General features: G+C 39.2%; 1 protein-coding gene across 2 annotated transcripts in view; it reads right to left on the bottom strand.

Annotated features, from left to right (window-relative positions):
• LOC140364814 (neuropilin-1a-like) overlaps positions 1-13,694 on the bottom strand; it is a 123,522-nt gene that overhangs the window by 43,540 nt on the left and 66,288 nt on the right. For both annotated transcript variants that reach the window (XM_072451185.1, XM_072451186.1), the window contains exon 6: positions 10,651-10,817. In XM_072451185.1, the coding sequence (XP_072307286.1) occupies positions 10,651-10,817 (167 nt within the window). The remainder of the gene's footprint in view (positions 1-10,650; positions 10,818-13,694) is intronic.

The raw sequence follows: 13,694 nt of genomic DNA, 5'->3' as shown, positions 1-13,694 counted from the left end.
GCGTGTAAGGTGCGCGAGTGACAGCCACTAATCGGCGATGCTACGGGGTTGACGGAATAACGTGGTTGGCGCCAGATTGAAAAAAGCAAAAAAAAAGCACAAAAAAGCCAAGCATCTGTTCTCCGTTTTACTGTAGTTCGCTCCATTACCTGAAAGCGTAATTAATTCCTCTTTCATGAAAATTGTATTAGCGGAAATGCTAGCGGACCTATGCGCCGCGCCAAAGACCTTCCATTCATCACAATATTCATCCGACACACCGGGTTATTTTTAGCCCAGTGACACTCTTCCGAAAGTTAAATTATGCAAATGTTTCAATGATCATCCTGTGCTTAAAGAGCAGGGAAACGCAGGTACGGCTAAGGCTGTTATACTATTTTGTAGCTTTTAACATTGTAATTAGTTTGATTCCTCATCCAAGTTGTTTAGTTTTATTCATGAGTTTGAGTTGATTTCTACACATTTAACCCGACTCCTTCTTAAGAGGTCAAAATGCTCTATTGTATCTGGTGATGTCATGAAGTGAGGTCCGCCTTCTCCAGGAAGTGCTCCTCAAAACTCTCAATTTGAATTGATTGCAAACTTTTTTTTCCTACAGGCCAGAAACTTGATTCAAAGGCAGACATTTCCTCTATAACTAAACCATTAAATTGTCACCATGAATGAAATAAACAAAAACAAAATGTTAGCATGCTGTAAATGTATATTTTCTTCTGAGTATCTGAGTATAACGTTTAATCTCTTCTCCCTTGTTCACTTGTTAGTATCTAGTCTTTGAAGTATTCAATGTATCTAATCTCTTTATATTTGTGTATTATGCATTGTTTGTGTTTAACTTTTAAATTTAGAAAAAGTAATATTATGCATATTTTTAAAAAGTAACACTCTGTCAGGTAAACAAACAAGACTCTGGTCTGAATAAATAACCTTTTAAATAAATTATCAGAAGATCAAATGTTCCTCAATGTCTTTGTCATAAATGTAAATCATGTCCAATTGTTACACGCCTAATTTAAACTGCTCCATTCCAGTCCATACGCCCTCTGCTGGAAAAACAATGACATAATCGTGTGCACAGTCAATAAAGGCTAAATTAAGTTAGTTTTGTCTCTTTATCTTACATATAAATAGATACATTACATTGCTAATGTTTTTATTGTATTATTGACAAAAGGGGTGAAGTGTCTTTCCCGTTGATATGACGACCACATGTATTTTACAAGGTTTGAACTGGCTACCCTCCCATTTGAAGGCAAACATACAGTACAATCTGCTTCTGCCAACATTGATAGTAGCATTGTGTCTACATGCGCTTATACTTTCATTAATTCACATTTATGTATTCAAGTATTCAATACAAAAACTACAACGACAAATGACTAAAGCGTTCTAAAACTATCCTTACATATCCACGAGGCCATTCATTCATACTATCTAACCTAATATGGCATCGCGGCGTAGAGTCCAGACGTGACATACCCACGGGTCATGCACTCTTCATGCTCTCATAGTCATTACTCAGCCTTAGTCATGTGACGCCGGTGGGCACAAACACACTCAGTCTTAAGGATGACTCACACAAAGGAAAAGAGACTATTTAGACGTATCCTCTGAACGTTTCCTCCCTCTGTCTCCAGCTGTCCCGTCACACACACTTCACAAGACAAGGCCAAGTCAACGTTTTCTACAATCATTACCAGAGTTTCCTCTTTTCAGTCCTTAGTGAACTTCTACTACTGACTATTCTAAACTACTGACAGTTTAAAGGGTGAATTGAACATGCACACTTCAGGTTTTGATGATTAATTTACAGTTTTTTTATGGTTTGGACCACTGAAATAAAGTTTAACTCAATACATTTCTTTCAGAAGTTGTCATAGTTGGACACTTTCTAATAACTAGGCTTAATAAAGCATGAACAAAGACTTAATTAAAGCTTAACTACATATTTAAAGGCATGTGTATTAATTAAGTAGTTACTAAGCTTGAATTGTTATTAATAAACTATTTGTTCATTATGGATTAAGTCTCAGTTCATGATTTATTCATGTTAATTTAGATGTAGTTAAATAAAAGGCAGTGTCGGCTGGTGCATTGGCTGGTACAATTATACTAACATTTACATTGTGAAATAGTTTGACAATATAAGATTTTAAACAATACATGAATGTGTGTGTTATCATCAGTATATTATATTTGTAGTTTTTCCTGGCCGAGAAGGAGAGTCTAAGGACAGAGGACCCTGGGACATCGTCCCTCGCCACCACAGACATTGTCTGACTTCATCGCCACCACAGACATTGTTGATTCATTTCTCCCTGTGGCCCTCAGAGGCAACTGTTGTTGTGATTTTGGGCCTTACAAAAATAAATTGATTTGATTTGATATACATCTCATACAAATACTATGTATTGTCTGCTTATCAAACTCTAGGATTTTGCTGTTTGGGGCAAATCTAAATAGTCCATTGGCCTCATTGAAACACTATTAAACTAATAAAAGAAAATCTTACTTGAATAATTTCTTGGGTCACTACTTTTTAAATTCAAAGTTGTTGTTGTTGTATTTTTTTTTTTAGAATATAAATCCATTTTTAGATCACCACCTACTGCCTTGGAATTCAATGAGACTTAATAGACGTCTGCACTAAGCGGAACGTTTTCCGGCCTAAAAACGCCGTCGTCTGGTTTTATTGCATCACTTTATCCCCCGGTGTTCGATTTCCACAGGTCTTTTTTCAGCCTGCCCCGCTCATGTGTGGATGCCTCTCCTCGCATTGATTTTCCCATTCAGAGCCGCGCCTGGGCATCGTCGGACGCCATTGTTTCCATCAGTACGTCCACCACTGATGATGTCATCGGGGGACCCCTGCCAGCCACTGCACATTAGCCTCCAGCTTCATCAACGACGGATAATTACCGTATTCTGAGATGTAATTACTCGTCATCACTGTGTGCTGCTATATAAGGGGTCGGAAAGTTAGAAAATATTAAGACAAAGGCAGTCAAACATAATTTACTGTTACTTCTACTGTTTCTGGTATTATTATTTCATTTTCCTGCTTCTACTTTCACATGATTTGACTGTTACTATCAGAGGGGTGTCATTATTTTGATGGCTTGAGATTTGACTTGATAGAATGGACCACGACTTGGGACTTGACTTGGATTTGAAAACTCTTCTCTAAACAATTTATGTATTTTACTTCAATTTCTAGAAGGAGAATTCTTAAAAACTCTATATATTGGTAAAAATATGAGCTGTATTTGGAAATATTGACTTAAAACTCTTGGACTCTGACTTGTCACAGTTGGACTTGGGACTTAACACTTGCTCTACTTGTGGTTAGTAGAGTGGGCAATATGGTTGAAGTGTCTTGCCCCGGGACACAAAAGTAGAATGTGCACCTAGAAAGATTTGAACTGACTACCCTCTGGTCAGAAGGCAAAGACTTACGAAGGTCACTACTGTTGCTCCCACTACTTTTCTTACTTATTAAATGCTACAACACTATTACATTTTACTTATCTGCCCAAATTGAATAACAGAATTGTGACATAATCATGACAAAAACATTAGGATGATTATATTTGCTTTGAATATTTTAGTTTTGTAATGTAAAAATTACTTTAAAGAAAATATGAAAGAATCATCAGCAACTGCATGGACTTGTGTATTATGTTTGTCAAATTACAGCAATTACAGCGTATTCCATATTGTCATTGTTTATCACATGAGTTTGGAAATGGATCAAAAGCGAGTAAATAGCAAAAGAAGAAAGCTATTTCTGCATTTTTTGGGGGCAAATTGGTAGCATACTCACATGAGAAGGAAAAACAGGATATGTATGGTAAGGCTTAGCGGGCTGTGTTAGCATGTGCTAGGTAAACATAGCGGCGGCTGAAGTGGCGTTTTCCATGAGGAAGTCTGCAATTAGTGGTTGTTTGGCTGGTCGGAACGGCACGGCTAGACTTGTTATCTTTGCTAAGTGCGCCAGGTTTCACTCTTTCCATGTTCCTCCACAAAAAAGGAAGTTGCTCTCTGTCAGTGGTGGGCTTAACCTTGAGATTAGCATCAGGACAAATTAGAGCGCTAGGTAAACAAACACGGACATTCTTTTGTCTTTCATGTTTCAGGGCGGACAAAAGTTGACGGTCACAGAAGACAAAAGAAGCATTAATAAAAGATTAGGACAAAAAGAGGGCAACTAAACATTCACAAATAAAAGTAATTACTCAAATACATTTCCCTCAATATCTTTTGCTTCTGCTATGCTATGTTTTATGTTTTCTTCTGCACTTAACATATGCTTATATACATTTACCTTCTATTTTTTTTTACTAGCTATTTTCTTTCCTAAATAATACAAAGTTTGGCTAGTCTCATCCTTAAACAATTTTGCCTCTCTATGACAACCTGACGCTGATAACATGTGCAGGCTGACAGACTAATCCACCATGAAGCATATGTACTGCTCATTGGCAAGAAAGAAGATTGAAGATAATGACAGGAGCCATTGCAGCTAAATTATAGATAGGAAGGCGAGTGCGAAATCAGGCGAGAACTGCTATCTCCGCTCAGCCATATGGAATATCGCTACTGTATATTACTGGCTAAAGAGGCTTTCAGGTATTGACAGTCGGCTTCTCTCAAAGACGCGGTAAATTATTCATGCACGTGCGATCAATGGCCCAGGACAGACACACTCAAGGCTAGCTATAGCGTTCCCAGCGTCAACCAGAGTCTCCCATGCAGTCATATCCTGTCTGCCATTTTCTGAAAGCCATTCCAAACATTATGTCAATCGGCCCCAGAATTGTCCCCTGTGGAACCCCATATATAGAGTTTCTAGCCACCAGGGGCAAATGTGGACTTGAATTTACCCGGCGTGCAAAGTTCATAAAGCAAAGACAGTCCAGTCGGGAGGTAAATGCTCATTTATTATGAATGAGTGTTGCAGTTTGTCAATTGGACAAAATGGAGAGGATAATTTGAACGGAAATAATGTGGTTGTTGATGTGTTTTTTACAGTAGCTTTATCAATATTTGTTAGATTTTAATTGGGGTTGGGGTTACTGTTTTAATAATGTTAATGTATTTGTTTAGCGTTAAAACTGCAAAGATATGAGTTGTTTCGTCCACTTATACCACAGGCTGCCAACCGGGTTTCAGTGAGATTGAAATCTGATGGCTTTAACAGGATTTTTTTATTTCTTTTCCTTTCTATTGTTTTATAATTCATCAAAACAAAGAAAAACATAGAGAAGTTAAATAGAACCAGACACAGAGAGAAGTCAGTCTGTTCTTTTTGTACCCATCCCATTTGTTCCAATTTCCCTTTAAAAAAACAAAATTGCAGCTGTCCTCCATCTCTTTTATACTTGTTAGTCACAGGTATCCATCTATCCATTCCACTTCAGGAGCGTTTAAGTCAAATGCGATAATGTTGGTACAAACATTTTGAACTTAATTTCAATACTAAGTTATAGATTCGATACTCAACACCGATAGTTCGATACCGATCTCTGTCCATATCACAGTGGTAAATGATTATTTTCATGTTTTCTTACATTTTATACATCTGTTTGTATGTCATGCCGTATATGTACCACATGTACAGACTCACCACGATTGTCACATCTCTCATTAGGCTCGGAATGAAATGAAAAGATGGATAGAGCGAAAGAGAGATGAGAAAGAAAGCCCGTGCGTCCCTCTTTGGGTAATTAGATTGCTGTGGTTGTGCATTGAGTGCCGGGTTAGCCAGGTCATTAATCAGCCTGTGTGGAGATGGACAGATGTCCTTTGAGCAGCCAATAATCCTTCAAAAACAGCCTTTCAGAGACGACCACTCCTTTGTAGCCCTCCCAACATTCTCTTGAACATTTGTACTCTCCCTCCAAATGTAGTCATGTTTTTTTTTTTCTCTCTTTGAAGCTTTAAGAGGATGAACAGCGAGGATCAGAGCAGTGAAATTAAATGAAGGCGCAACCCTAGGACTTAGTAGTAAAGACGTTTTTTCCAAATAGGCTGAGTTGTGTGACTATATGAAAACATTTCTCTTGAGAAGTTCAAGTTCGCGCTCTGTCTTGTTGTGCTAAATGGATCGAGGGCAGGAGGGAGAAGGCCAAACAATGGTGACTTTGGCAGCGAAGTAAACATGTTTACAGCCCCATACAAGAAGGCTATTGATGGGATGTGCAATTTAGGGCTAAAGTTAAATTGTATTATTTTGGTCATGACTTGTTCACTGCTTTAAAAGCTGGTGTGCACTGTTGGCTCTGTAAACATCTTGTCAGAGCAGAAAATATGGTGCAAATAACTGACCAGAGGAAAGTAAATACATTGTAAACACTTCACCTTTATCTTTTTATCCATGCAAAACATTGGGAAGATCTAAATCTCAGCTGCCCAAGACTAACCCAAGTATTAGACTGCAACTAATGTATGAAAAAAGACTATTTAGGGATTATAACAAGATCAAACCAGAACTAAATCCAGGACTAAACTGAATTTAGGACCAACCCAGCCCAAACAAGAATTGGACCAAGACTAAAAACAGAGACTAAACCTCGTATGAATAAGGAAAAAGCTGAAATTGTAGCAGGACTAACTCAGGACAGTAAATCCAGGCTGAACCCAGAGCAAAACGACGGATGGAACCACGGCGGAATAAGAAGAACTTGAACAATGAAGACCAGTTCAACACTAAACCATAAAATACTGCATACAAGAAGAACTAAAACATGACCTAAATCAAGACTCCTCCTGGACTAAACCAAGGCTGAAACAAATCACGTACGAAAACTGTGCTAAACCAGGAACAAACTAAACCAGGTTAAAACGGGGACTACTCCACGACAAAACCAGGATCGCACAGGTCTATCACCATGAGGAATAATCTGCTAACAAATCTGGATTGCACTCGTCCTGCTTAACTATAACTAAGACAAATTGAACCCCAAATTGAACACGCTGACTTTTGTGAAAAATGCTACTTCGCCTCCGCCACTAATGATCATAAAGTAAAAAATGAAGCGATTACTATGCATGTGACAGCGTGCGAGGGTGATTTGTCCGTGCCGCGGTGTAGTTCTGGCTTGTTGCAGCGGCGTGGACATCCCTAATTTAACAGCTATGAAGAATTCCACTCGTTTTGAATACCACTTGTGATAATTAGACCTCAACAATTTCGAGAGAGCGTCGTCAAGTGTGTCTCTCTCATCACAAAACATAAATTATGGGACGGCCGCTGCGCTTGGATCCTCCGCCGGGTTTCGAAATGAGAAATTAGAATACGAGACAAAAGAGCCGTTTGAGTGTTTTGATGGGATTAGTATTGAGAAAAGAAGCTGGGCCATCCTTGGAAATTTGGATTTTAGTGCCAAATCAAATCCACGATATGATCAATACGGAGAGGGCAGAGAGGGTCGGAGTGGCGGCAAATCATTTGTGGTGCTTCAGTAATGTGTGCTGACAGAGGTAAGGTTTAAGGGGTGCTTTGGCTTGGAGAGGCCAGTCAATGGTGGTAAAACAGGTCGGCAATTATTCAGTTCAATTAAAATCTGTTATGGACATTATTTACCACTTGCACCACCTCTGCTGTGCCGGACAACTCTATTAGAATTTTTCAAAGCTAATTTTGTCGTGGGCAGGACTGTTAAGGTCTGTAGATAATACAAAAGAAGTGACATCAGTCTGTGTTTCCTCATCTGGATTAGATTATAGCATCCCATATAGCAGCCAATAGCGGCAACTGCCATTAAACTTCTTTTTTAACTAGCTATTTTAGCAATATAGCCTGCATGCTAATTGCAATTTGATGGCAGATCTGCTCATAATGAGTCTGAATGAATTACGGACTTTTGGACTACTGGGTGTTTACTTTATGCCATCAAAACTTGAACTTGAGGTTTAGAGGGAGAGAACCAGCGTCAATGAGACCAGTGAATACAGAGAAATGCAACTTTAAGCAATATTTTAATCCCCAAAAATGTAACTTAATATGTGTCCTGTAACTTTATTATTAGAATGATTAAATCCTTGGATGTTACTAGTGGGACTCGTCAGGCCTGGGGACCCTTCTCCAGATCTGGAGCTATGTTGGAGGTCACATAGCTGGAGGATTGTTTTAGGCTTGAGCACACATAGACACAGGAGGAGAACAGCTTGTCCACAAAACATTCTTGTTCTCGTCGTAAAAATATTTTGACAATGGACAATAGCTTTTCCTAACTTTAGTCAAAACCACACAGCCGTGTTAGAATAGGAAACTGTAAAAATTGTTACAATTCTTCCGGATTTATTTGAACAAGTTCCTGTTTTAGACAATGTGGAATTCACCTGCCCCTTTTTTCCCACCCGTTAAACCCAAAAGACACACAAAACACTCCAGCTGATTGAATTAGTCTGAGGGAGGAACCAGGGCTCCAAGGACAATATTTTCATTGCAATAATAAAGGAAAAAGCTTGCTTATGACCCTCCCAGAGCAAATATTTGGCATGGGGTCAGTTCTTTTATTTATCCCTGGAGGAAAAAGGCGGGGCCAATTTTTTTGGGCGAAGGAGCAGTGCAGAAAAACAAGGAGAAGGAACAACAGTGAAGGCATTTACAAGACCTGGAGCGTCTGAGTTCATAAACCAGTGGATGAGATGCGTTGAAAAGGAGGTTAGAGGTGTGAGGATTAGGTCTGGAAATGTGACTTTAACCTTTTGGTAAAATGAAGACCTAGATTTCTTTAATTTATTCTTGTCTGTATGTAAAAGAGTATATCATATTCAAATCGTAAGGCTACAGTCACGGTACTATAGTTACTGAAATATCCTCAGCAAACAACAGCAAATCCTGTACTTTTATCCCAAAAAAACGTGTGGAATTCTTGCTTTAAGTATTTTTGAATCTTCTGTCAAACGTAAATGCTCCAAAATCTGTTCATAATATTCAATGTAAACCAAACCCAGAATCTAAAACATAAATCGCAAATTTAATTCTAATACATTGTAATATATATCTTTTGTTAAATATTTTGAAAATTGTGAAGTATAGATCATTCTGCAATTTATACATTTGTATTATTGATGCAAAATGGAAATTCTAAAATAATTTAAAAATTGCGGCAAGACCTATACTCTTGGTTTGGAGCTTAACAGTAACAATATTGCTTTATGTCATTATTAAGTCAGCAAAAACTACTTTAAACAACACAAAGAAAATAATAACACATAACCTATAGTCCACACAAATGTTTCTTAAATTTGCTTTAGAATCAACATTGTCCCTGATCATGTTTCTTACGTGTGATGATACTGCAACATGTTCTAAAGTAGTACTCTAGTAGTTGTCGACAGTTGGACGATGCTGGAGTCACTCACTGTCACTGTAAGCTGCAGCGGAGGTCCAGGAGGATGGATGGGCTTTGTCACTGACTGTACAGGCTGAGTAATGACAGAAGTGTGAGCGCCTGAGAGAGCTGCAGGACACACTAAGAAGCCTCCTACTGCGTCCAGGCCGCCCCAGACACTTCTCACACTTTTCACTCTGACTCACCTCTGAACACACACAGCTGCTGCTACCATGACTTTTACTTCGAGATAACTTTTCATTCTTGAATAATGTGCTCTCTACTGTTTATATTAACATTTATATCACTTAAAGATGCATTATTCAATTTTCAAACTGTGAAGGAAGGAAGTTGCATTCAAACAACTCATATTATGCACTATTTGTCTGGTTATTGGTCTTTTACACATGATCTTGAGACTTAAAATAATGTATGTACTCAAACCCCTCATTACTTTCTATCAATCGGGCATTACTGCATCAGGATTTTGTGTAAGCGCATCGTCTACAGGCAGTAGATGGAGTTACCATGGGGAAATAAACAAAAGCTAGCTTGTACCGACATACAAAGCAGGCAAGTACGCAGTTATAATTAAATACTATAGACCTAGAACAGCACAGGAGGCCTCCGGACCTCTACCTATGACGTCACAAACCTGAGACATTTGAAATCAAGTGTTTTCTGAGGCTCAGAGAAGGAACAGAGAAGAAAACCTCATAAACAGGTTTAATGAGGGGGGGGAAAAGAAGAAAAACCCCAGAATGAAGCTAAATACAGGTGTTTTTGATGAGGGAACAATGTTATAACATGGTTCAAATTTCCAATAACCCTTCTGCACATGACTGACAGACAGAGCACAGTGGTCTGATTTTGTGCTGCTGTTACAAAATACTCATGAGATGGGAGAGACACAAAATGTACACACTCAGTTTACCCCAGATCCTAAAATGCCTCTCTCTGCCAGTCATATTTCACTGCAAGATTAATTTACTTAAGACTTGTCTGGTTGAGTATTAAAAATAAAAGACAAGGCCAAATGACACGTCACAGCTTAAGCTATTCATTTAAATGCACTCTCTCTCCCCTCCGCATCTCCACCGCAGCACCAAGAACCATCAGCCTCCTCAGCCTCTCTTTCCCTTCGCCATCAGAAGTTTAACTCGTAGTAGATATATATATATATATATATATATATATATATATATATATATATATATATATATATATATATATATATTTTAGTCAAATCCATTATTCTCTTCATTCAGTAAAACCTCAACTCAAGTGTCTATTTCCAAAGGTTTCTCACCTGGATCCACTCCTTGTTGGAGTCTTCGGCCGGCGTCCACGCGTTCTCGTAGTAGTTGAGGCGAGAGCGCTCCGGGGCCCAGCTGGGGTTGTACTCGGAGGAGGATATGATCTGGTCCGAAGTGATTTCGCCTGATTCCATCCCCAAAGGATCACTGCAGTCAAAGTCTGGAGAGATTAGAGAAGAGAGAAGAACAGGTTAATGAGATGTGCTACTGTAATATGCATGACACTTATGACGTGTATTTCCCATTTTACAAAGTGTCCGTTGCCCTCTGCTGGAAACAGTAGAGAGTGAATGATGTTGAAAAGATAAAAAGCAGCACAGCTAATTAAGTCGAGACACTGCTGGTGAATAGGAACACATCTAAAATGTTGAAAAATCTATTCTAAATGGCCTCTGTAAGAATGTAATTTTCTGGGGGGATATAATTTGGTGCATTTTATGTGTAAAATTTAAAAAATTGAACGTCTTTGGGTCATAGCTTGAACCAGGTTAAATGATTTATTTTGGACATCTTATTTAGTATTTGAGTAAACTAGCTCCTACTGAAAAAAATGATATCAACAAATCCTTCATTTGATATGTCAAAATCCTGTCGGGTTCGATTCCCGGACAAGACCAACATCACATGATCTCTCTGGGTGGAGTCTGCATGTTCTCCCCGTGTTACCGTGGGTTCTCTCCGGGTTCTCCAGCTCCTCCCACCGTCCAAAGACATGCATGTGTTAGGCAAAATTGGCAACTCTAAATTGGCCCTAGTTAATGAATGTGAGAGTGAACTGTCTGTAATGTCTATGTCTCTGTGTTGGCCCTGCGACGAGTTGGCCACTGTCCAGGGTGTACCCCGCCTAAGGCCCAAAGTCACTGGGATAGGCTCCAGTCACCCGCGACCCCGAAAGGGAACAAGCAATGTCTACATGGGAAAAAATGCATTTTGACGCAATTACCTTAGACTAAATGAAATACTAAAACATCTTTAGGTGCAAATTGGCCAATTATGTTGTTTCAACTGACTGCAAACCCCCCCCCTGAAAAAACAATATTTTTTGGCTGCAGTGTCTCGTCTTAAACAACATAAAGCTACTAAATGAGCTGTGGAATCATCAGAATGAGTTTGCTGCTGATGTCAGACTTAAACTTGCTGGAAGGAAAAAAATAATAAATCCCATCAAATCTATCTACATTTACAACTGTAACACATTGTAACATGGTTGAGAGCTCATAAAAGTAAATTTTGCAAGACATTTCCGAGCGCACAAAAATGGTCCTCCCGTGTCCCCTGGAAGATTCTCTGGAGACGAGGACACCGCACGACAGGCACTCAGCACATCAGCCACGCTTCACTGGAACCTCTTCAATTTCTCCACGTTTCTTGCCAGTCTTCTGCATTAAGGCGCCTGAATGTCTTCATCAAACATGTAGGAGTTCACATCTATATTAGGCGCTAACCCTCTTTCCCTCCCCATTATTTCTCCACCGACTGCATGTGTTGCCTTCAAGTCCCCGTGGGAAGTTTATCTTTTTCGCACATGGTGACTCTTCTCCCCTCGCCGGGTCTCTGGGGGGACTTTAAGTACGTTTAGTATCTAGTTTTGGAGGCTATATATCTCTCTCAATGGGCATACCAGAGAGGCGCAACGGCTCTGGTTGTTTGCGTTGACATGGGGCAGTCGTTGTAAGGCATCCCGAGTCAATCCTTCGGCCGCAGGGAGCAAACTGGGTCAGTGAACGGGGAGGGGGTGGCCCGGTGACCCCCTCCAGAGGTCAGACGTAGCGACACCAGCGCAGACGCGGACAGAGAAGCGTATGGAAAAGACGACGTGACCTGGAGCGAAGGCCAGGGGTGGAAGGTGCACATGGAAACGAGGACATTTGTGTTTATTGATTATGGGGTTATTGTCTCTGCAGATGGTGCAAATGGTCAGAGGCAGTTTTCTGATACAAAGTACGAGTAACAGGAAACCACTGACCACAAAGCAATGTCTTCAACTCGAAAGACTAGAAGTGAATGTGGCACTCTTGTCCAAGCTAATCTTACTAAATACAGTAATTATAAACAAATGCGTAGGCTAGAGTTCTATGTTTGACAGTCAAATGAAAATCCCTGATGTAACTGTGCGAGCAAAACTAATAATATTTTTTTTTATTATAAAGAAGATAAGTTCATCAACAAATTAGCATATAGAAACAAATACAGATTTTTGTTTCTTGTAACATCTTAAAGGATTTCGCTTGTTTGCACAATTTAGCTAGCAAGGTAATAATGTCATTCACTGTCTTTAAGTTGCTACGTTGTATAGGCAGATATGCTAGCAAAAGTCTATTTTTCACACTGTATTTTGTCACAATCAGGTGAAGGTTAGGCTTAGGTTTAGGAACACACAGTTTGGTTAAGATAAGGGCGTTAGGACAGGTTTGCTGAACAGGTCTTGTCAGAACCAGAGACATGCTCCGTTTAACATTTAGCAACATTTATGAGAGGCCAAAGCATCAATAAAAGTCACTGTTGACTTTAGACCTTTTGGTGTTTTATTTTAGATGATAATTAGCATGTAAAAGTGGCCTCTGAGCTAAAGGCTAACTGACTTTAAGTTGAGATTCATGATTTGGTTCTTACATGCTTACATTCTTGCTCTTTTACATGTTACTGGTGAGGAGACAATATAAATGACATAAATATAATTCAATAAAAGTTTGATTTGCTTTAATACGGGGATCGGCTACACCACAGTATGCCAAGGAGCGTTCAATTTGACGTAGCAAAGAGATGGAGCATTTTGTGTCTATGAATGTTTATGGTCAGAACTGTCTTGGGGTAAAAAAAATGAGGCCTTTATGTCGACAGTTACAAATATGTCCTGATAGTTTGCCAGTGACCGTTTTTGATTTGGCTATGGGTAATTATTAAAATGCTATGCTACTGGTTAATTACATTCTTGCATAACTATATTGGATGTTCAGTTATTTGCCCGCTAGCTATTTTAGCCCGTACATATTTACACATGGAATAGTTGTTTCTGGCAGGCATACAGTAGCATACA

Source organism: Eucyclogobius newberryi, unplaced genomic scaffold (assembly GCF_026437365.1).
Source record: "Eucyclogobius newberryi isolate DKJ021-1_F unplaced genomic scaffold, fEucNew1.0.hap1 SCAF_18, whole genome shotgun sequence".
NCBI classification, from domain to species: domain Eukaryota; kingdom Metazoa; phylum Chordata; class Actinopteri; order Gobiiformes; family Gobiidae; genus Eucyclogobius; species Eucyclogobius newberryi.
This window is presented reverse-complemented; position numbering and strand designations above follow the sequence as displayed.